The sequence below is a fragment of the Esox lucius genome, chromosome 18, assembly GCF_011004845.1.
Source record: "Esox lucius isolate fEsoLuc1 chromosome 18, fEsoLuc1.pri, whole genome shotgun sequence".
In the NCBI taxonomy this organism is placed as follows: domain Eukaryota; kingdom Metazoa; phylum Chordata; class Actinopteri; order Esociformes; family Esocidae; genus Esox; species Esox lucius.
In genome coordinates this window covers 12,960,951-12,986,276 of record NC_047586.1, presented here as the reverse complement: position 1 = coordinate 12,986,276, position 25,326 = coordinate 12,960,951, and the positions used below count along the sequence as shown (strand labels likewise).

The following is a 25,326-nucleotide window of genomic DNA, read 5'->3' as shown; positions in this document are numbered from 1 at the left end:
TCCTGATGAGAGCATTTGCATTAAGCCTGGTTTGTCCTTCAGATTATTCGGACACCACAGTGCTTAATAAATTCATTCTGAATTTGTCATTTTTTATTTGAGCTGATGAGTAAACAGGCGAGTAGGTGTTGGAGTTTTATTGGAACACATACAAAGAGCGGTGAGAGCGACAGAGAGAGCGACAGAGAGAGTGAAAGAGAGAGAGTGAAAGAGAGAGAGTGAAAGAGAGAGAGTGACAGAGAGGCAGACAGATAGACTGACTGCACATTAAAGGATGTTGACTCACAGTTCAGAATGCATGAATGAAATATACAGTGTCTGATTCATTCTAATTCTTTGGACCAGTTCCACTGACTGTCAAACACAGGCATCATCAAACTCAAACACATATCCTCTTCAGCCGAGTCCTAAATGGCTGTGTTTGTGAGCAGGGACGAGCGAAAGAGAGAGAGAGAAATCCTCTGTGTTGGGGGCATGCGTATGTGCCTGATCGCGAGAGCATCCATCTTTGAGCCTACTGAGACTACAACAATTCCAATCGTCATGTACAATTTTCGTTTTCAACTATTGAAGAGAATCTGGGCTTTGGCCCGACCCCTGACCTGAAAGTCGTATAAACTCACTAACAATGTGGTTTTCCTGGTAACTAACATGGTGCCCTTTGTCAAACCAGTGCTGTTGCTGGTGACAGTGAGATTTCTTTAGTTGCTTTTCATGTTTTCATTCTGTTGATGAAGCTGGAAGGATCTAGAGGCCAGACTTCCCACCTTTCCCCTCCAATACACATTGACCCTGACATGATCTTAAAACCTCAGTATCCACGAGGAATATAGGTTGACCTACCTCAGAAGGTGACCTAGGACAATTTACATTTTCACAAATGTACACCATATTTACACCAAATTAGCTCTGACTCAAATCTGTCAAGAAGTCTCATTAATCTCAATAAAACTGTTGTAGTGTAAAAAAAAAGTCTGTGCTCTTGTTTTGGCAAACTAACAGCCTTGTCTCAGACCGCAGGGCACACTGCTGGTATTAAAAGGAAATGTGGCCCTGCCTGTCTAGAACATATCAATTGAATCAAGTGCCCCAGCTATCTGTGCATTTCATTAGTGCTGCAAGCAGCTATTTATAGCAGCGTTTACACAGGCCAGGAATGATCGAGACAGCCACTGCCTCTATCTTTAGCCCTTTGTGTGTGTGACGGGTGATTGGCCATTGATCCTGAAATAGCCACTGGTGTGTTTGAGTGTGAGGCTGCTAGTGACAGCGTTGGCTCGCTGGCGGACTGGACCTGTCAGGTGTTTTAATGACAGGAAGATTGTGATAACCCCTGTGTTCCTCCAATCCTCCCTTTCACCTCCTCCATTTCCCTGCTTTTCTCTCTCCTTTCTGTTCTGGTCCTCTACTCTGCCTCTCTACATCTTCTTCTCTCCTCTCTCACACCCCTTTCCTGCCCCCCTTCTTTCTCTGCCAGATCCCTCCTGCTGCACTGCTCCACATCCATCCTGCTGTATTCCTCCACATCCATCCTGCTGTATTCCTCCACATCCATCCTGCTGTATTCAATCAAATTTCAATCAAATACAATTTATTTATAAAGCCCTTTTTACAACAGCAGTTGTCACAAAGTGCTTTACAGAGACACCCGGCCTTAAACCCCAAGGAGCAAACAACTGTAGTGTTGGATTTCAGTGGCTAGGAAAAACTCCCTAAGAAGGCAGAATTTTAGGAAGAAACCTAGAGAGGACCCAGGCTCAGAGGGGTGACCAGTCCTCTTCTGGCTGTGCCGGGTGAGATATTAAGAGTCCAATTAGAATAATAAATACATTTCTCTGGGCTAAATCCAGAGTCCATTTGATTCTAGACTAGGTCAAAAGTATGACCAGGTGGACAAGGACGGGGACAGCAACGGGCCCCCCAAACCAGGTACTCCGCAGGTGTGGACCACATATTCCTCCACATCCATCCTGCTGTATTCCTCCACATCCATCCTGCTGTATTCCTCCACATCCACCCTGCTGCACCCCTCCACATCCACCCTGCTGCACCCCTCCACATCCACCCTGCTGCACCCCTCCACATCCACCCTGCTGCACCCCTCCACATCCACCCTGCTGCACCCCTCCACATCCACCCTGCTGCACCCCTCCACATCCACCCTGCTGCACCCCTCCACATCCACCCTGCTGCACTCCTACACATCCACTCTGCTGCACTCCTCCACATCCATCCTGCTGCACTCCTCCACATCCATCCTGCTGCACTCCTCCACATCCATCCTGCTGCACTCCTCCACATCCATCCTGCTGCACTCCTCCACTTCCCTCCTGCTCCATTCCTTCGTTTCTTTCCTCATTACACCTCTATGGGATCTCCCATTCTGAACCCATCACATAATCTTTTGGAAAAGCATTATTGACCTGGGCCAGAGGTTAACGTTTTTTGGCTGGGGTTTAGCCACCCACAAATCTAATTTTTTTCCCCTACATACCTACCTACCCGCCTCTCTTTCTCTAGCCAGCTCTGTAACTACGTCTCTCAGTAGTTGAGAGCAAGATTGTGCTCTCAGTGTTGTCTGGGATATTGTGTGGATTTGCTAGATTTTATGGCACATTCACTCACTTCAAGATATGTGCCCTCTAAATAACGCCATTTCCAGTAGATGTATGTGTGCCAGACCACACCAAAGTTATTATTATTGGTAACTAGCAGCCATTTTGGAGGTACTAATCCCAAAGATTTGGTGTTGAGCTACCATTGCCCATGATGTTCAGATCAGTCATTCCGTGCCAGAGGGACGGCATATTTAATTATAAAATTGTGAATTGTGTTTTATTTAGCCACCATCTGGCCAATCTTATTTCACCCTCATCTCTCTCCTTCTGTCTCACGCTCATCTCTCTCCTTCTGTCTCACGCTCATCTCTCTCCTTCTGTCTCACGCTCATCTCTCTCCTTCTGTCTCACGCTCATCTCTCTTCTTCTGTCTCACGCTCATCTCTCTCCTGTCTCACGCTCATCTCTCTCCTTCTGTCTCACGCTCATCTCTCTCCCTTCTCTGTCTTAGTCCCTCTCTTACCCTAATTTCTCTCTCTTTCCTTCTCTGTCTTAGTCGCGCTCTCTAGCCATGAAGGGGGAGCATTTATTTTCCAACCTGAAAAAAAACACGTTCTACCAGCGGGTTTACCTACTGGGAGGAGACGAGCTGCTGGTTCTTCAAAGCACCGTGGGAGATCCAGCGCTGGGGGACAGCTTCCACCACATCACTGACTTCAATGATCTACCCACCTCCTTATTCGCCTGCAATGTGGACCAATCTGTGTTTGAGGAGCAGGAAGGCAAGGTAAGGTCAAAACCACAGTCTTCTAATGCATAGGGGAGAGTGTTGGACAGTGTCACTCTACTGTTTTAACTCTGCTTCGGTCAGTTCTCTTCTCCACACATCTGTGGAGAAGCGTGGTTATACAACTGTAAAGGTCATGTTGACCTTGTTTGTCTTAATGGTGGTCCCTGCTTCCACCACGTGTCTTGTTGTGTACTGTATGATAGTTTCTTTAGCCCTGTATATTTGTTGTTGTCCTTTTGAAACAAGTCGATTAATCTCTGGGACAGTTTTTGAATACATGTTATATGTGTCTTATTGAGAGCAGTTTGTTCTTGTCAAACAAACACAGCAAATATTTCTGTGACCTACTGTATTCCTCTTGGTGGATGGCTGGCAGCAAAATGTTTCTGTTTATCTACTGATGGGTATCCTATCTCCCTGGCCGTCCTCCTACGCCACACTGTCCCCATAAACCACCATTACCCAGGGCTGGCCTGTAAGGCCTGTTATGTCATCCAGTTCCCAGCCAAAGGTCAGATGAAGAGCAGTCATTCTGATGGGGGATGGTCGTCCGCCGTAGCTTTAAATTCTATCTTGGTAGGCGGTGGTTTTGATATGTCTGAGGAAGCCTAAGGGATGGCTCTGGGGCCTTATCATTCATCTGGTTCTGGCTGCTGTTAAAATGGGAATAGCTATTTGAGTCTTAGATGTCAGGGGTCATAGTCTTCTGACGGTCATAAATTAGAGACCTTGACCTCTGCACCACCCTCCCACAAGAACAGACACCTTATGTCCGAACATAAAAAAGACTAATAGACTGAATCCGGCACACACCCTTTGAATGTAGACATTCTGTGTCGTCCAGAATCCGTGGTCTTACTGTGTTATTGGGGTCTGTGTGTGCAGGACAGCGGTGTCCTTCTGTGCCCCTTAGTGCTCTTGTGTCTGAAGCACAGGACATATGTGCAGACCAGAGGAACTGTGCTAGACAGGTCTTTCTTCCCCGGTAAATAGTCCCATCTCCAGTTCCAAAGCCCAGCCCCTAGGCCTCAGTATCAGTCAAATACCTGGGCTCCTGCCCCCTGCCTGCGTCAGCCGGAGGACAGACATTAGCTGGTCAGCCACCCCGCCGCTTTGAGCTTCATGCACGGTGACAGCTGCATACAGAAGCCGTTCCTCCGGGACAGCGGCAGGCTGAAGGTGGATCCATCACTCATCCCACCGAGTCACGCACGCTGACGTGCACACGCAAACACACATGCACGCACGCACGCACGCACGCACGCGCGCGCGCTGGGCTTGGACAGGACTGGCCTCCTGGGACAGGACTAGTCGGGGCTGGCTATTAGAGAGAAGATGAGGGAGAGGGGGAAAAAGCAAAGGCTGGGAAAAGGGATGGGAGAGGGCAGGATAGTAGGTCTGTGGTGTGGAAGGCTGTGGAGGAGAGACGGACAGGACTTGAGGGATGCATAGAACACGCGCACGCTGTCTATAAGCAGCCATGATGACCTTAACACCAGTCTGAGTCATCCAGTGTGTGTACTTCTGCTGACTGGTCTTCCAGGGTGAAATCACTCCAACAGTGCCAGGATGTTTCCCCGGTGTGTTTTTCTCTGTGATTTGCTCCCCTGTCAAAGTACTTGACCCTTGCTGGCACGGCGAATGAAACCCAGTTTTTGTTAGTTCACCCAGGCCGGAATGAATTCGACAAGCTCTATGATAAGATTACCTTGATGGAAAGCCCTGAGTGATGAATCATGGCTATATATAGCTGCCTGCATAGTGTTATTGCCCTGTTTCTAATAATAGTTCAATCTGTCTAGGGACTAGGGATGGAAAATCAGTCAGTTCTAAAGGCCCCAGTGGACCGCACTGGAATGTGACGTGTCATTGTTGGCCCTTCAGTTCAAAGTTCCAACTGCGTGATTGACCTCCAAGCGACCTCTCCAGTGGAGTTTCCATGACCAGGGGTTGGACAGCTACTTGTACATCTTAAGGATGTTTAAAACCAAGAGGTTTGCCTCTTCGAGAATAATACTAAATGGCTGTAAGGAATCCCTGTTTCCATTTGTGTGCTACGTCTTGTTCGTCTCTCCTCTGGGTGTCTTCTCAGTCGATGGTATTGACGTCAGATCGAAAGTGTCAAGGTGCAGAGCAGAGTTGTTGGGCTGTGATTCATAACCAGGGCCATGGGGACTGACTGACTTGGCAATGTAGTTGACAGTGAAGTCAGATTACACTTGACAGGAAGAGTTTATTAGACAGACTTGCTCCGTCTTCTCTGTTTTCTTTGACATGTTGATTTTCTTTGTCCTTAAGCACCGTCACAGTCCTGAGGAGAATGTTCGAGTAGTGTTAGTGTCTGACTTCTTTAGCTGTGGTAGTACAACACCTGAGATCAACATGGGACTACGTCTCCGAAAGGCAATGCGTCAGAAAGGCTCAGTGTATGAAATGTAAGGTGTCTGAAACGCTCAGTGTCTGAAACGCTCAGTGTATGAAATGTAAGGTGTCTGAAATGCTCAGTGTATGAAATGCTCAGTGTATGAAATGCAAGGTGTCTGAAATGCTCAGTGTATGAAATGCTCAGTGTATGAAATGCTCAGCGTCTGAAATGCTCAGTGTATGAAATGCAAGGTGTCTAAAATGCTCACTCTCTGAAAAGGCAGTGGGTTGGCTAGAACCTAACCTAGCTAGTTTGTCCTCTGCCCCGTACAGTATTGCAGGCAGTGCGCCGAAAGGGTCAGAAATGCAACACCAATGGAAAGTTTTGTCTTAATGGAAGAACATAGTTGGCTATTAATGAAATGTCTCCAACAAGGGAGTGGCGAAAGAAAACGGCTGAATAAGAGGAGACACACTATTGGGTCAGTTCCTTTGGAAAAGCCTAAGTTTACTGACAAAAGTGCAAGGAATTAAAAATTGTAGGTAGTTTATTTTTTTTTATCGTTGCTGTTATTGAGGCTGATGTTTCCTTGGTGGTGTGTGCTCTACTTTATATGGGCAGACCACTTTTATGTGGCCAGCTACAGTACAAGTATGGCCTTTTGTGCCGCATGGATAGTCCCCCCCCGCCTCAGGGGACAAAGTACTCCGTGTGTTGGTCCCCCCCCACCATGCTATGATCCTGTCTGTTGCAAGGTTGACTAAAGTTTAAGGAGATTAGCAGAAACTGTATCTGGGTAACAAGACACTGTGTTAAGAGCGCTGTATCAGATGGTTGCTCTCTGAATGATGTTTATAGGGTGGCGGGAACAGGAAAAGTGCTGATGATTTGCAGCAGAAAAGCATTAACATTCCTCCCTGTCTCAACTTTATTGAGTTAGCCAGCAAGAATACACACAGAGCCCTAACTTTTGTTTTGAGTCCTGGTGGTTCCAGTAACACAAAAGTACAGCAGACACTGTCACTTTAAAGACTCTGTCTTTGGTTAAAGGAAACACAACATTTAAGAGTCAAAAACCTAAAACATAACTGTACATTGCAGTGGTTTTCAACTTATGTTCCTTGAGGAATTATCAGGTGTGACGCAAACGTCCTAAACCTTTCCTAATCTTGATAAAACATTTTAAAAACTCACCTATAAATGTGACCTATGGAATACGCATGGAATTTGGAATTTGGAGCAAGCCTACACCTATGTCGTAGTTTCAAGTCCAATTTGGCTTTGCTACACTACTGCCTCTGCCGCGGAAAGAGAGTAGGATTTTGCGTTTCCCGAAAAACGCTTGTCCTGCTCATCAAAGGTCGGTTACCGCCGGCACATTCTACAGTGTAAAGCTCTGGCCCATGGTGACTGGGTACATTTTGTACTCTCTCTCGAGACCATATTAGCAGACTCAAGTGGATTGTGAATGGATGAGATCTATAAGCCCTGAAATCAAAAAAAAAAAAAAAATCTATAAGCCCTGTTTCATCTCTGTCACTGATGGAGTTGAGAGGAAATGCTCTGTTCTGTCTCTTGCCAAGGGTTTAGGGCCTCCCACTCACTGTTTATGTCTCTCTCTCTCTGTCTGCCTGTCTGTCTGCCTGTCTGTCCATCCGCCTGTCTGTTTGCCCGCCTGCCCAATAGTCCGTTTGTCTGTCTGAGATGCCGCGGTGATCTAAGCTGTCCTGGGGAGCCGCCCCACTGCTTAAGACGTGTGATTACCACCAGTCAATGCACAGGGAGAACGTTAGACTGTGGATATTTACTTAACAGAGTTCCTGTAAGAGGACGATAGAGCCATCACTGTCTCATCACTGCCTCTCCTACAGCAGGGACTGTGGACGGCTGAGTTTGGTCAGAGCAAAGGGGACTGCTTTGTGTTTATTTGACCGTATTAGTGGGGGCAGAACTCTGTTTGTCTTGGAAGGGTAATCACAGATTTATCCCCACTTAATTTCTCTAACGCACAGAAAGAGATTTTCTAATTGTCCTCTTCCTAGATATAGACATGTTTCTGTGTCTGTAACTTTGTTGTGTATCTTTAACGTGTGTCCTCTGATCCCTCTGAGTCCTTTGCACAGAGATGATTCATTCAAGGATCTTCTCCATTATTCCGCTGTATATAATAGGCTCTGAAATATTGATGGGAGTTGTCCGCAATGTCCAATGAGTCAGTCTGTTACTGTAGGAGGACGCTGGCGGTGAGCGTCACACTCTACTCTAGGTGTCCTTTTTCATGCCTTTATAAAGTCTTTATAACACGCCACCACATTTGTAACCATTTTATCAGTGATCATATGTAGTGCTGGAACCATTCCCTTATAACTGTGCAACTGCTGAAACCATTGGGCTCACTAACCTTGATCCAGAGTGATATTTGGCTGGTTAATTACCTGTCACCCAAAATTCCCTCCCTGTCACAGCCCTAGTCAGAAGTAACTTTTAATAACAACGCTGAGTAACGGCATACTATGTATGTTGTGAAGCTCGTTACTGTATATTAGAGGATTGTACTGTTGTCTCCTCTAATGTCAACTGTTGTTAACTGTTCCCAACAACTGCTATTACATGGTCACCTATAATTCTATTTCTCTACCTCTCACTCAAATTCTATTTTACTCAAATGCTCCATTGCTCTCCTGTCCATCTCCTTAGAGTGAATGAGAAGCCTCGACTTTCACAACAAAGCTTTTTGGAATGCCTTTTAAAAGACCTGTGTACATACTTGGTATCATTGATTTTCAGCGATGACACAGTGTAAAGATTTGCTTGGCTTTTCTTACTGTTTCCTCTCTCCCTTCAAATTTATGGTAATGGCATCTTGGCAGTATGAGAGAGTTAAATGGGAACTGTAATTTATTGTCTTTACATTCTGGCTTTCTCCCTGAATCTTTTTCCGTTCTTTTATCTTCTCAAAATTCACAAGATCTGGAGTCAAAATAATTTGATTCCCAACCACACCATAACGGATTGTAATGAATAAAAGTCTTTAAGAACAACAAATCTTCCTGGTGCTGTTTGTTTTCACTGAACTGTAAATTAGGTTCACTGCCTTGTTGACACTCTAATTTATTCCACTAGCAGCCTGAGCTGCTTATGCCTCCCCGCGACACGGATGAACAGTAATAGAAGTGACCTTCGTGTTGGAGGGACGAGGTGTGTGTGTGTGTGTGAGTCTATAGCACTGACCTTTTGTAGTAAGTTGGGGTAAGGGACCGAGCAGGAAGGTGGACGAACTGGGCATAATGTGATCTAGGTCTTCTGCCCCATTCTGCCAATCAATCCTTACATCCTTATGGACATAGACCAAGGTATGGATGCCAACAGCGGAAGGAATGAAATTGGTCCAACAACTGCTTTTGGTGGCAGGGCCATGGTAGGTGGCTGTATAGCCCAATGTCATACTGCAGATGTGTCATTTTAGGGCTGAACCAAATGGGTCATGTTAGGGGCTGAACCAGATGGGTCATGTTGGGGCAGAACCAGATGTGTTTTGCTAAGGCTGAACCAGATGTGTCGTGATAGGCAATCTGAGGACGTCTTGATCACGTGGCCCACTCAATCATGCTTTACCAGCGTGGCCTCCATGCAAGCCTTGGTTTCGTCCTTCCAGATGAAACCAAGGATGGTTTGGAGGCACCTGAACGAAGGGCTTAGGCATCAGCTGTTGTGGTGTACCCAGAAGATGAAATGCCCCCCCCCCCCCCCCCCCCCCCGCAAATGACTTTGATTCAACCTCTGCATTTTACAAGTGGAAAATAATGATTAGATGAAAGTCTTTTTCACAATAATATTGATGTTGTGTGACTGTCTGGATCTTGCCACAGTCTAAGCGGTCACTCATCTGAATAACTATCTAATTGACCTCTTCTGGGTATTGGAATGCTACTGTTAGAGCCATTATCTGATGCATCAAAGAAAAACTGACACGTCTCTGGAAACTTTCAATCAAATAAATTACAAAGAAGTGAAATGTCATCAAACTGTCTGTGTGTAGGCATTGGCATTTGGACTGTGGGAAAAGGCTTAAGAGAGATCCTGCTCAAATCAGCCTTGACGGTCTGATTCCTAATTAAATGACAAATGATTCTAATTAAAAACATGCTTCCCTAGTTTGCTCAGCTATCTCAACACACTGGGAAAATGTCATTTAATAAACTGAATTAAAAAGCTGTTTTCGTATATATGGTGAAATTTGAAAACAACTTTTAGAGGGCGAAGATTGTCTAGCTTGTGCTAATGTTGTTGCTATGGACGATGTGCAGGTGCACACAGACACACACAGACACACACACAGACACACACAGACACACACAGACACTCACAACGACTGGTTAATTGTTAGCCTCAGGAGTCTTGGTGCTGTACCATGTCTATAGTCTGTACACTGAAGAAAGAGGCACTGATTCAGGTTTGGGAAGGGAAAAACACTGTGTACTCAGCATCCTGTTTGGTTCACTGTGTCAGAACAACCCAAAAAAAGCTGACAGACAGACAAAAAGAAAATGAATCAAATCCCTATCAGATGATATCTGTATGCCTCTCAGCCCTCTCTAATGAGACAGACCTCTTATAGATGAGACAAGATCTGTAGATCTGCCATAGGCAAGGAATATCCATCTATTGGGCGCTAGTAAAGCAAATAATATCATGAATCTAATATAATTTGACATGCCCTTTGGCTTGATTTCTCTTTTTACAAATACAGTATCTCACAAAAGTGAGTACACCCCTCACATTTTTGTAAATATTTGATTATATCTTTTCATGTGACAACACTGAACAAATGACACTTTGCTACAATGTAAATAGTGAGTGTACAGCTTGTATAACAGTATACATTTGCTGTCCCCTCAAAATAACACCACACACCCATTAATGTCTAAACCGCTGGCAACAAAAGTGAGTACACCCCTAAGTGAAAATGTCCAAATTGGGCCCAAATTGTCAATATTTTTTGTGGCCTGCCTTAACTTTCTTGGGCATGGAGTTCACCTGGAGTCCTCTTCCACTCCTCCATGGCGACATCATGGTGCTGGGGGATGTTAGAGACCTTGTGCACCTCCACCTTCCATTTGAGGATGCCCCACAGATGCTCAATAGGGTTTAGGTCTGGAGATATGTTTGGCCAGTCCATCACCTTTACCCTCAGCTTCTTTAGCAAGGCAGTGGTTGTCTTGGATGTGTGTTTGGGGTCGTTATCATGTTGGAATACTGCCCGGCGGCCCAGTCTCCGATGGGAGGGGATCATGCTCTGCTTCAGTATGTCACAGTACATTTTGTCATTCATGGTTCCCTCAATGAACTGTAGCTCCCCAGTGCCGGCAGCACTCATGCAGCCCCAGACCATGACACTCCCACCACCATGCTTGACTGTAGGCAAGTCACACTTTTCTTTGTACTCCTCACCTGGTTGCCGCCACACACGCTTGACACCATCTGAACCAAATACGTTTATCTTGGTCTCATCAGGTGCCATGTTGAACTTCCGGTGACCAGTATGAGGGAGTGTAAGAGCGATAACACCGAATTTAACACACCTGCTCCCCATTCACACCTGAGACCTTGTAACACTAACGAGTCACATGACCCCTAAGTGATATTTTTACTTAGGGGTATACTCACTTTTGTTGCCAGCGGTTTAGATTAACGGCTGTGTGTTGTGTTATTTTGAGGGGACAGCAAATTTACACTGTTAAACAAGCTGTACACTCACTACTTTACATTGTAGCAAAGTGTCATTTCTTCGGTGTTGTCACATGAAAAGATATAATCAAATATTAGCTAAAATGGGAGGGGTGTACTCACTTTTGTGAGATACTGTACATGTGTAGACACTTAGCTCATTTCAGAATGATCAGAAAGGGGTTCCTGAGGTGAAATTGTGTGCATGCCGACCCGTCCTCTATTTCTGTGTGTGTGTGTGTTCTGCGGGGGTTGTTTTCATAGTTCCCCAGTAGGCTTGGCCTCCTAACGCGCTTGTGTGTCAGTGAAGCGAGGGTCACGGGGTCACGCAACACTGTTGATTCCAGCGTAAACGCTTCCGGGGATGAGGATGAGCTTGCAGACACAAATACGGGACAGCAGAACTGACAAACACTGATAAGGACTGTCCGGTCATATCCTGTGGCAGCTAGTCAAGGCCTTAGGCTTTTCATGTGGTGCTTCATTCTGCCATTGGAAGGACTTTAAATCTACCTAATAGATTTTATATCTCCGATCAATAGACTGTATCCTGCTAGCGGAGGAAATGGCAGAGCTTTACCTGGTATTCCTGAGGTAAGAGGACTATTTTCCTTTCCTTTCAGCCAGTGAGGCAATAGGGCTCCGGAGATGGCTGTGTGAGTGTGCTAGCAGCTTCCTATGCTACACCTGTGGGATGGAAAGTGGATGGAAACATCCAATGACTAAGAGTCCCTATGGCCCAGGGCAGGTAGCTAGACCCTAATCAGCTCCACACGGCACGCAACAGGAGGTGGCTGGCGCACATAACCTTCACCTCCCACAGGAGTGTGGGGCGGGGGGTTATCTGTCTGTGCTTTTCTAGGTACTGAATAACAGCCTGCTGACACCCAGACATATCATAACCCCCCCCCCCCCCCACACACACACACACACCCACACACACACACACACACACACAGGAGCCCACACAAACACATTGACTCCGGGGAGGTGGCAGCTCTTAACTAGTTCCTAGTTTCATATACTCCAATTGTATATGCTGAACAAGTCCACCCATCCACCAGAAAGGGAAATGGTGTTCAGGCCTGGTGATTGATTTTCTTTTTGTTAAGAATAAAGGTGCGTATTGATTTTCCTACCTCGTGCATATGGGCATTTTCAGTGTGCCTCTGTTTCAGCTAAGTCTTGTTTTGGGTATAGCTGCAGTGGGTGTATTTTTATAATTTTCTTTCCTTCAAAATGCCGACTGCAGCTTTCTATTACATGAAAGCCTTTTCTGTTTGGGTAGAGTGCGTAGGGGCGGCAGAGACAGGGAGAGAGGCTGGCGAAGGGAAGGGAGATATGAGAGGATGCGTGTGCATCAGTGCGTGTGCTCCTGCCTGCTGACGCACATGGCTGAGCTTGGCTGTGTCATCGGTTGTCAGATTCCTGAAGGAGCCCCGGCTCTCCACGCTGTCCGCTCTTGCCTGCTGCTCCCTGCGGGGTGACTGCCTCCGGGACGGCCCCGGGAAGCACAGCCACGGAGGCTGGGACCTGGCGCGCGATGCGCACGCACGCACGCGCACACACACACAAACCCCATTCCCTGGCTCTAATTCTGCACGCCACCAGCTGGGCGTTGGGACCATGGCTGTCAGTCAGGGGGAGGAGGAAGACGATGTTGGGAGAGGAAGAGCAAAAGAGAGAATGATGGCCAGCCCTGAAATAGGATGTTTTTGTTGTTGGGGTACTGTATCAAATGGCCCCATTCTACTGCTCGTCAAAGGTCTGTGGAAAGCATTCTGAGCTCAAGCACTAGGTGGCAGACTTAACATGGCTTAACCATAGAGATGGAAAGACACCATGTCCGGGCCTGTTCTTGCAATAGGTGGGACTTCCAACCTTATTAGCTGATTGCTCCTTATATTCATTTGGGCATTCTGGAGAGGTCATCCAATTTGTGAAGGAGAAAACAGAGTACCCAATTGCTGGCACAGACGCCATAATGCCATTGGGTACACCTACAAGACCTCTTCCCATCTCTGTGTGTCTCTACTATGAATATCTTTAACTGTAAATAGATGAGTACCTGAAACCCACCAAAACAACCTTTTGTGTGTGTGCGTGTGTGTGTATTTCCTTTGCTCTCTGGGTTATAATGTATATATTTCTTACCTGTAGAGAAGCAGACTTTCCACTGGAGCCTCTGTTTATTCAAGGTACTGGCTCAATGAGTCTCGGTTGTGACTGCAGCATCAGTTTAAATACGGCACTGACTCAGTGAGTCTCGGTTGTGACTGCAGCATCAGTTTAAATACGGCACTGACTCAGTGAATCTCGGTTGTGACTGCAGCATCAGTTTAAATACAACACTGACTCAGTGAATCTCGGCTGTGACTGCAGCATCAGTTTAAATACGGCACTGACTCAGTGAGTCTCGGCTGTGACTGCAGCATCAGTTTAAATACGGCACTGACTCAGTGAGTCTCGGTTGTGACTGCAGCCTCAGTTTAAATACGGCACTGACTCAGTGAGTCTCGGTTGTGACTGCAGCATCAGTTTAAATACGGCACTGACTCAGTGAATCTCGGTTGTGACTGCAGCATCAGTTTAAATACAACACTGACTCAGTGAATCTCGGCTGTGACTGCAGCATCAGTTTAAATACGGCACTGACTCAGTGAGTCTCGGCTGTGACTGCAGCATCAGTTTAAATACGGCACTGACTCAGTGAGTCTCGGTTGTGACTGCAGCCTCAGTTTAAATACGGCACTGACTCAGTGAATCTCGGCTGTGACTGCAGCATCAGTTTAAATACGGCACTGACTCAGTGAGTCTCGGCTGTGACTGCAGCATCAGTTTAAATACAACACTGACTCAGTGAATCTCGGCTGTGACTGCAGCATCAGTTTAAATACGGCACTGACTCAGTGAGTCTCGGCTGTGACTGCAGCATCAGTTTAAATACGGCACTGACTCAGTGAGTCTCGGCTGTGACTGCAGCATCAGTTTAAATACGGCACTGACTCAGTGAATCTCGGCTGTGACTGCAGCATCAGTTTAAATACAACACTGACTCAGTGAATCTCGGTTGTGACTGCAGCATCAGTTTAAATACAACACTGACTCAGTGAATCTCGGTTGTGACTGCAGCATCAGTTTAACAGTTTGACTCAATGAGGCTATGCAGTTGAATTGGTTTGCAATCACTATTTCTTTGATGCAAGCAATACCTTATGTAATATCTGCCTCATTGTGTTCACTCCCCCCACCTTGAATAAGTTACTCAAATTTGTTTATTATTCTGTTTATGGGAAGGTTCAAGGTTTTTTTCCTTCACTGTGGTCTGTTAACAGATAGAAAAAAGGAAAGAGTGGAATATTTAGAGACAGAAAGACAAAGATACAGAAAGAGGCAGAGAGAAACAGAGATGGTGAGCAACAGAAACAGAGAGAAAGACAGTAAGTGAAAGACAGACACAGGGAGAAAGAGAGGGAGAGAGATAAACAGACAAATATATTGAGAAAGAGAGAAACTGAATTGAGGACAGTGTTTTTCAGCCATTCCTCTCTCTCTCTCAGCATCCCTGTCTCTGATTGGTGGATTGGTAGACTCATTAGCCCCAGACAGCCAAGGTTAATTGCATTTGAAGAATGAGATGAAGAATTACGAATGTCAGTCTCTCTGACCTCGCTGCATTGTGCCAGGCCTGCGACACCTAATCTTCATCCCCACATACACCCTGCTGGCACCTACCACACATACACACACGTACACGTGTCTACACACACACACCTCCTCAAAAAGGCATTTGGGCAGTCTAATTGGCTTTCTGAAGAGTGTGTTATTGTTGGAAACAAGAAAGACGGGCCTCTCTGAGGGGTCATTGTACCAACACAATGTGGACCAGACCGTTATTAACCCTCATGCACACTGTGTCACTGGTCTTTACACACTATGAAGTGGGAGTGGCGCTCATCAACCTGGCAGGGCTGTGGGTTAGTGAAAGAAGGCACGAGCAAAGATTCTCATGGCAAATTAACAATTCCTGTATTTTTTATTCTCCTTTAACATATTTTGACTTTTTGTCTTGGGTTTGGAATATCACTTTCTGATAAAAAAAAAATGTTTCAGAGGACATTGGTTGTTGTTCTGGTGATTACCAGTCAGAATCTAAAGAAGCACCTTTACACATACTCAGAATGGTTCTTGATTTGATGGTGCTCTTAGTGGAATGCCACATAGAGATGGATTACATGTATCTACCGTTACGGTGATGATTTAGGTCTACACAGCCCCTCAGGGTGCAAGGTGAACCCAGGTCAATACACGTTCTGAGAGGTGACCTTGAACCAAGAAGCACACAGCCATTCTTTAAAGGTTACTTGCAACATATGGAGAAAAAATTGAGACCACTGCACTTTTTTTTCCTTTCCAAAAAAGTGGAAAAGGAAGGTTTTGAGTGAGGAACAGAAGGGTTATTAAAATTAAAAAACCAATGCAAATTGAAGGCTTCTGTTCCTCACTCAAAACTTTCCTTTTCAACTTTTTTGGAAAGGAAAGGAAAAGGTGCAGTGGTCTCTTAATTATTTCCAGTTGTATTTCTGTCCGGAGGAAAGTGGTCTCTTCCAGGATGAAAGCTTCCTCACATATGGGCACAAGTGTTCCCTGAGTGGTTTAATGAGTGTTTAAAGATATTCAAATCATACGTTTCACCAATGTTTCCACGGCCGTCTGCAAAGGACAAAATCCTGTAATTTCTATTGGAGGTATTGGATTGCATTCCTCTAACAGACGTCCGGACGCTTCCAAACCAAGGTACATTGAAGCTGTTCTGGCAGCTGGTGGCTCAACACCATATTAAGGCACTTAAAGTTGGTGTTTATTTATTTTGGCACTTAAATGCAGTTTCTCACACCATTAATCCATTTGCATCCTGATAGGTCCTGTATGCTCTCTAGCCAGCCAGGCCAGCCATGGTGAAATGTGCCAGAACGCCTCATTGGTTGTCTGTCACACTGCTCAGTCTGAGACAAGGGTAGAGGTAACAGGTTGAAAACGGTATATTTACCGCACAAGACAGAATAAATAGGTTATCTCTCTGTTCTGCTGGGGCATAGAGAGAGGAGAGAGAGTAGGATAGAGTGAGTGAGTAAAAGAGGGAGAGTTTGACATTCATATGATGTCATGATTTGCATGTAACTCATGAATGTTCGGAACTGATTGGTGTCAATTATTTGGCCAAACGTTGGAGAAGTGTTTCTGTTCCTCAGCCCTTGTTGTGGAGGGTAGGCCTGAAGCCTGTGGAAAAAACACAGCTCTGATTTGATGCCGTAGTTTGCTGTGTCAGTTAAGTTGCCGATGATCACTGTATTTAGCTGTTGGATCTTAGGGCAGCGTAAGACGTCAGACACACACACACATACACACACGCACAGGGATGTTTTCGGAGTTACGTGACGCTGGAACATGAATAAACACACATTTAATGCTGAAACCCATTTGGCATTTACTGTACTTTGCCTTCAGCCCTGCCTCATCTGTAAACCCTTGAAAGCTCTGCAGCCTCCGCTCAATTTTTTTTCCTGTTTATTTTTCCACATCGCACAAATGCTTTGCAGGTCTTGACAACCCTGAGCAATTCATTTTGTGTTTATCCAAAAGCTTTCCGCCAGCTCCAGTGAATCAATATGTTTTGTAAGGTTGTTTAATTTTATTTTTGTCTGAAGTTTTTGTCCTAATTTATTTATCTGCCACTATACCTGGAAACACAGCCCGTCCAACCTCTAAGTAATACAAACTTGGTGATTGTATTACTTAATAAGTGCATTACTGATTCCCCTCGTTCATTCACCTATAAATATCGAGATATATTCAGTAATACCACTTCAGTTATCTGGGCTCTGCTGGTATTAAAGATACCTAAATATAACTTGACGGCAAAACTGTCTTTGGAAATATAATGGAAGCAATTTTAGAACAATAATACCTCTGGAAGCTGAGGCTCAGAGAAAGCAGATTATCTTTTAATAAAGATGTATGAATGTGGAGGCTTTGTGAATCTGTCTGTGTGGGTATGTGGTGGTTGGACCTCATCACCTTCAGATCAGTGTCTCTGCTTTGCCTCTCTGAATCTCTAATGAACATGAAACTGCTCGTGGATTTAGAGCAGTAGGCGCTTGTGTTGCTCATATTCCTGTTTTCGTTTCCCTTTCTCTCTGACCAGGTGGGAAAGTTCTGTTCGCACACACACACACTAACCTCACTCCCCCAATGGGTCTCGGGTTGAGTGGGATATGCAAAGACGCACACTTCCCAACACGCTTGTGCAATATTTGTATGTGTATGTGGAACCTGAAATAACGCCCCGTATTCGACCTTTGACCTTTTGGGTTCATTGGGGGAATGTGACTGGGGATATTTTGGTCTATGTAACTGAAGTTTACAGGTATGTTCTTGTTCAGCATCAATAGGGTCTACGGACCGACGTGTCCGGTATACTCAGGCCAGCGTCAGCTCTTAGACCATTCTGTCACAGAGTCCTGAGCCGTGGTCGTCTCGGTTACCTAATTGGACCACTCTCTGTGTCATGGTTCCACTCTCGCCTGTCTGCCTTTACTGTGGAATGAGATCTGATGGATAATATGAGTTTACTCCCTGGTGGTGGTATGAAACCCCATGCCCACTCCCCTGGTGCTCCTGTCTCTGCTCCCCACTCGGCTCCTGTCTCTGCTCCTCACTCTGCTCCCCAGCCTGCAAGTAAACACAGTTGACGACTTGTCTTTTGGCTGCAGTTAAATGAGCTCTGACCAGATTCAATTCCCCATCAGTGGTAGTGGAAACATAAGCGTTGCCATGATGGCAGGCCTGTCTCCTAGTAGTGCCGTGCAGATTGGACTGCTGTAATCCTGTCAGCGCCCACTGTCACGCCAGGGCCTGTCTCACTGGGAGGCCTCCATCACACACACTAACATGCAGTCACACGGACTCACAGATGAGAACTCTGACGACAAATCGGTTATTCATTCCCAGACCGGAGAACGTGCCTGTGGAGGTTCAGTGTTTTTAGTGATGGGGAGAACATTTCTACAGTCGCGCGCGTCATGTTGTTTGCTGACTTTCGAGTCACGGTTCACTCGTGGCTCTCTTGTCCCTCATGCAGTAGGCGTATGTTGAGCAATACAGTATGTATAGAACATCACATTACAAAAATGATAGTGAGAACCACAATGCATTGTACCTGAGAAAATATTGTACTGTGACATCCTTGGCAGTTAACAACCCTGTAGCTTGTGTGTGTGTGTGTGTGTGTGTCTGCTTATGTGTATGCCTTTAGTTAGACATCTCTCCTCACTCCTATAATAAATAACAGTCATGGCAAAGGAGAGCAGAGATCAGGGAAAGTCATTCTTTCTGTCTATCTGCATGCCTGTCTGTCAGTCTGTTAGTCTCTCTATTTATGTCTAACTGCCTACCTGTCTCTGTCTCGCTCTGTCTGTCTCTTTCTGTCTCTGTCTGCTTGCAAATTAGCCTACCTGTCTGTTTATCTGTCTGTCCCGCAGGGGTCTTCTACCAGCGGTGTGTTTTTCACTCAGCCCAAGGGTGTGGCTTGGATGAGTCATACTCTCTGTCTGTCTGTCTGTCTGTCTGTCTGCCTGTCTAACTACCTCTCTGCCCTGTCAGCCCATGAGATGACGCAGAGCATCCCAGGAGACAGACAGAACGAAGCCAGAAACAGACAGACAGACATAATCGGGGGGTGAGACGGAGAGAATGGCTTTGGACACAGACAGACACATCTGAAAACCAGAGAGAAGACACGGAGGGGAGAGAGACGTCCAGACAATTTCTGTCGGCCTCGATCCTAACACACTTCCAATGCCATATGTGTACTGCAAGCAGTGACACACAGACACACACACAAACACATCCCTGACTGGATCATGTGTGATGATGTTTAGGCGTGTGTAGTGCTGAGTGAAGATAAAGTCAGATAAAGTTGTATAAACAGCAGCGGCCAGTCCCCTTCCCAACAGACAGGCGGACAGACACACAGGGCTAATGAAAGCCATGCTCCAGGCTGTACGTGCCGGCCCAGGGGTAGATGGACTACATAAGACAAGATCTCGTCGGAGAAACGGGAAACCCGATTCTCAGATACGTATCGGCTGAATGCGGCACGGCAACCCTCTTCCATGCTGAAGAGGCCTACTAAATGTTTTGGACACTGGCGCTGTATGCGGTTTCGTCCGGGCCGTGTACGTTTTGGTGGTTTATTGGTGGTTCTGTCTGACATAGCAGGTGCGGATATTCATTGCTCTTTGAAATAGCAGGTCAGTGGGTCCTGGCTGTCGCTCAGTGACCGAGGCCCAACCCTCATCCTTCGGAGTGACAGTTATGACTCTCCTGACCGCCATACATCTCAGATGACCTTGGTCTTTACGATTCGCTGGATGCGGAGGGGCGGACCTAGGCAGTGTCATTTCTTATTGGGCCCCATTCAGCCTGTATCTGGCCCTGGACCAGATCCAACCAGCCAGAAGCCCACAGCTGTCTGTCTTCCCGTCCATTGTCTCCTTTTTCTCTGAATGGCCTCAGGGACAGACGGACAGATCACATGTGGTTGTGGTCATCAGCCTGTTTGTATGTTCATATTTTCATTTGGGTTAAAGTCTTGAGCCGTGTAAACCGAGGATATTGGTTAGAATAATTGTCTGTTTGCTAAACGATTACTTGAAGCAAGACTATAATGTAAAAATGAAGAGAAGTACACAGACAAACACACATTCCTCACCATTCCTCACCTCTTCAGACAGAATCAAACATAGGGAGGTCCGGTCTATAACTGACAAATATTGACTCAAAGTCGGGGGCTTATACAAGAGCCTTAATCCCACGCCTCATGGAAAAACCAACGAAATCCCAGCACTTAATCGATTTCCCCAGCTGAATTACATTTATTTAAGGAAACAGCTTAAACCAAATATATCTCAACCTTGTCATTTGCTTTGATTCATTACATAAAGGCCTATTGAGGCACAGAGAGCTGTGAAGGGGTGGGGGCGCCTGTGCTTCTTCCCCCTCCCTGCTGTCACTTCATTAGGACACTCAATGAAACCTACCAGACCCAGATGACTGCCGTTACAAATTCCAGGCCCAATTTAAAAAGAAAAACATGGAGCACTGAGAGCTGTGACCACCCAACCTGCAGTTCCACTATCTGTCTACACTACAATATCAACTATCACCATGTCCCATGGTAACTGATCTTTTCAGATGGTGATGTGTAATAATCTCTACCTGTTCTGTTTCAGATGGAGATGTACAGTAATCTCTACCTGTTCTGTTTCAGATGGAGATGTACAGTAATCTCTACCTGTTCTGTTTCAGATGGAGATGTACAGTAATCTCTACCTGTTCTGTTTCAGATGGAGATGTACAGTAATCTCTATCTGTTCTGTTTCAGATGGAGACGTGTAATAACCCTTATTTGACCTGTTTCAGATGAAGATGTACAGTAATCTCTACCTGTTCTGTTTCAGATGGAGACGTGTAATAACCCTTATTTGACCTGTTTCAGATGAAGATGTACAGTAATCTCTACCTGTTCTGTTTCAGATGGAGACGTGTAATAACCCTTATTTGACCTGTTTCAGATGAAGATGTACAGTAATCTCTACCTGTTCTGTTTCAGATGGAGATATGTAATAACCCTTATTTGATCTGTTTCAGATGAAGATGTACAGTAATCTCTACCTGTTCTGTTTCAGATGGAGATGTGTAATAACCCTTATTTGACCTGTTTCAGGTGAAGATGTACAGTAATCTCTACCTGTTCTGTTTTGGATGGAGATGTAAACCAAAATAAATAGTCCCTAATCCAGAACAAATTGTTCCTAAACCTGAAGGAATATTCCATAATCCCAAACTAATACTCCCTATTCCCGAATGAATTAGCCCTATTCTTGCACCATCCGTCCTTTCTGCTCTCTGTCTTCAGTGACATTTTGGAGTGGATGTCCAGGAGCAGTCTTCCCTCTGCTGGTGCTTGCCAGTAACCAAGGAAACTGTCTTCACTTCCCAGATTGCACTAGGTTACAGTCCCCCCCATGTGACAGTCTATCAGGTCACATTCTATGACCTTGAGAACCTTCCTTGTAGGTTGGAATTTAGACAATCACCTTCATTTACAAAATAACGGTTTATTCTGTGTGTGTGTGTTTTTAGCATGCATTGGTCACTCTTCTCCTATCATCTAGGTCTCTTATTGCCCTGTTGCTCAGACAGCCTTCTGTGTCTCAATCTAAGGACAAGGATTTATTTAATCCTGCCAACATGATTGTCTTTGAGTGTCTTTCACCTGGAAATGGTCAATTCGGTTGGTTTAACCTGTGAACGTTTCTGGAATGGTTGACCTGATTATTTATTCTGGAATGGTTATTCTGAATATCGATTATGGAATAGTTATTCTGACCATTGATTCTGGAATGGTTAATCTAACCCCTTATTTTAGAATGGTTGTCATAACTCTATATTCTGTTTGTATTCGGTTGTTTTTCTATACCTTTTAGTTTCTTCTTGTTCCTCCTCTGTTCCCTTCTCCTCTCTGCATTGTGTGTGGAGTCCAGTGACGTCACCATAAGCCTGTCATCAGCACTCTCATTAATCAGGTGATCACTCTGCAGTCTTTTTCCTCACTCTTCTGGTTTTCTTCCTATACATCCCTTTCCACTCCCCCTTTATCTCCCCCTCTCTCGCCACCTGTCTCTCGCCACCTGTCTTTTTCCATCTCTCCATTTGTCTTTTTCCATTTGTCTCTCCCCATTTCCTTCTTTCCATCTGTCTCTTCATTTGTCTCTCCATCTGTCTCTTTGTCCACCTGTCTCTCTCCAGCTGTCTTTCTCCGTCTGTCTCTCTCCACCTCTCTCTTCATTTGTATATTTCCACCTGTCTCTCTCCATTTGTCTCTTTCCATCTGTGTCTTTCCACCTGTCTTTATCCATTTGTCTCCCTCCATTTCCCTCTCTCCATCTGTCTCTTTCCATTTGTCTGGCCACCTGGTTTTCCTTTAGATGGAGACACTGATAAGACACAGTGTGTCACACATCCCTTTGAAGACAGCCTTAGTGTTGTCCCCGTGTCGAGGGATGGAAGAGATTTAATGTGGAGATAGACAGACCAGCATCTGTGGCTCTCTCTCCATCTGTCTCGTTCCACTGGACTCTCTCTCTCCATCTTTTTCGTCTGTGTCTTTCCACCTGTCACTCTCCACCTGTCACTCTTCACCTGTCTTTTTCCATTTGTCTCTCTCCATTTGTCTATCTCCATTTGTCTCTTTCAATTTCTCTCTTTCCATGTCTCTTAATTTCTCTCCCCATCTCTCTCTCTCCACCTGTCTCTCTCCACCTGTCTCCAGCTGTCTCTCTCCACCTGTCTCTCTCCATCTCTTTGCAAAGCCTGCAGTCTTAAACTCAAGCATTCATAGAGGCCAGTAGATCTGAGCTGTAAAAATTAAACTGTGATATGAAAAGCATTCAAACTCACGCTCACACACACTCACACACACACTGGCACACTCTGGTGCTTGCTCTGTCTTTGCGTGCTATTGCACTGCCTCATTGACGTCATTGCAGAGATTGCTGTTTTCTGTGAGGAGAGAGCTGGTTTGAGCTGGTGTGAGACGCCTCCCCATGTCCTAGTATTAGCATCACAAAATAACTTGTGCAGTCGCTCTCCTCCCCCTCTGAGAGATGTAGCCTAGCTATTTCCTCCTGTGGAAACTCTAACTGTAGATGTAGCTGGTGTGTATAGCAGCACAAAGGCACCACTGGCTGATTCAATTTGAGATTGACTGACTGGCAGGAAATGAGCTGCGTCTGGCCACCTGGTTTTCCTTTAGATGGAGACACTGATAAGACACAGTGTGTCACACATCCCTTTGAAGACAGACTTAGTGTCCCCGTGTCGCGGGATGGAAGAGATTTAATGTGGCGACAGACAGACCAGCATCTGTGGCTGCAGGACCGTTATGCAACGTGTCTTCACTTTACGCAGGGCTGGTTGCCACCACAGGTTGTCCACCACTGCTTGTTGAAGGATTCACTTTTCACCAGTGTTTCAGGTCCACGAGTACTCCCCATAGTACACACTGTGGTTGTAGCTCTGTACAAACGTTGCTAATTAAAATCATTGAGGGCCTGATAATTAGTTGACCAGTTGAATCAGGTGGGCTTGACTGGGGCTACCATGGAATGTGTACTGTTGGGGGTACTCAACGACTTGACTTGGGAACCATCGCACTAGATGCCTAATGGCATTTTTGTTAGAAAATGCGTTGACTCTCTATTTCTTTTGCTTTCCTCCTCTTTTATTAGCTGGCATCCTATTTTTTCCCCCCATCCATCTACTCAATTCTCTATTCAACCCGTTGCCACCTGCTTTACCAGCTCTGTACCACAGGTTCCTATGCCTGTTTCTGTACCACCTCTTTCAACGGGAACTATTTTTACTAAAACACTCACGACCTCCCCTAGACCAATTTATACGCCCCATGTTGCTCTGCCAGCCATGTCCATCTGTCTTGATTCCCGTAGCAGGAGGAGATTATTAGTGTCACGCCTCAGATCGATCACCTTAATATCAACCTCAACATGTTCAAAACCTGATCAGTCTCTTTCTTTGTTTTTGCTCTCCATCTCAGCTTCCCTCGGCTTATTCCTCCCTCCTCCACTCCTCTTTCCATTCATGGCTCCCTCTCCTCCTCCACCCCTTGCTCTCCCTCTCTCTCTTCTGTCCCCTGTGTTTCCATCTCTCGCTCCATTCTTCCATCCCTCTCTCTGTAGTCTTTGCCGGCACCATAGAAGCGTGACTGGGTCTGGTTGAGGCTGTGCTGGAGCAGGGGTAGTAGTCTGATTAGCAGATCCATTTCCACAACAAAGCCTCGCACCGATTGGTTCTGGGGCCCCTTTACATCGGGCCCTGGCAGAATTACAGGATTCTGGTCAGGCATAGCCGGGCCAGCCACAGAGTCCCCAAGGGGAGGGCCTGGTGTTTCAGGCTTATAAAGAATACCTGGCTGTGTTTACTGGTGACTGTCTGGGAGGATACAGGATGTCTCTCTTGATCACTTACAACACAGATCTCAGTTGTTTTATTGTTACTGAATAAACCAAACACAGGAGCACGGAACACCAAAATCCACCAGCCGCAATAAAAGGCGAAAGTGAGTGAATGGAAATAGAAAAGCAACACTTTACCCCCGTGGCAGAGTCCACTGTAGGCTCAATTTCCTGAGCTCTGCTGACACTGGAAGCTGTTTGTCGATTTGGTTCACCCCCCTAGGGTCCATGAAATTATTGTTGTTGTTGTTTATGTGGTGGCTTGTATGAACAGTTCACATAGGGCCTTTTGTCAATTCATTCTAAGCTTTCATGTGTTCATTTTGTGTGTGTGTGTGTGTGTGTGTGTGTAGCTGACACAAGTACTTGAAACCTTAATTTGCTGTTTATGGCTGTGTGCAGTCCCTGCACATAATGCGTGCGCGCCGATTACAATGTCAAAGGTCAGACACTCGTCTAGGCCCTAGAAACAGCCCTGTCTGTCTGTCTTGTCCAGAGACTTCAGTGATAACAGCCAGTTCCCAGTCCTTCTGGGTACAAAGGTCTCTCTGGGCTGTTGTTCCACCGAACACCAGATTTTCCATTTCCCCCATCAACAGTTGTCTGTCAATAACTGGTCTAAGGACGGACTGGGCATTCTGTTGTGACTCTCTTTTATCTAATCACAGGTTTTTTTTTTCCGACAACAGTCAACAGAAAGATTATTCCTTTACTGGAAAGCAGGCAGGTGAGGCGTTGTGGCCAGGTTGATGTTGGCTTTGTGTGGCCTTAGATAAGCAGCATGGATGG

General features: G+C 45.7%; 1 protein-coding gene across 2 annotated transcripts in view; it reads left to right on the top strand.

The window, feature by feature from the left end:
* The window catches only part of rcan2 (regulator of calcineurin 2), a 58,384-nt gene that overhangs the window by 3,687 nt on the left and 29,371 nt on the right, over positions 1–25,326 (top strand). For both annotated transcript variants that reach the window (XM_010882643.3, XM_010882644.5), the window contains exon 2: positions 3,115–3,345. In XM_010882643.3, the coding sequence (XP_010880945.2) occupies positions 3,130–3,345 (216 nt within the window). In that variant the 5' untranslated portion in view covers positions 3,115–3,129. The remainder of the gene's footprint in view (positions 1–3,114; positions 3,346–25,326) is intronic.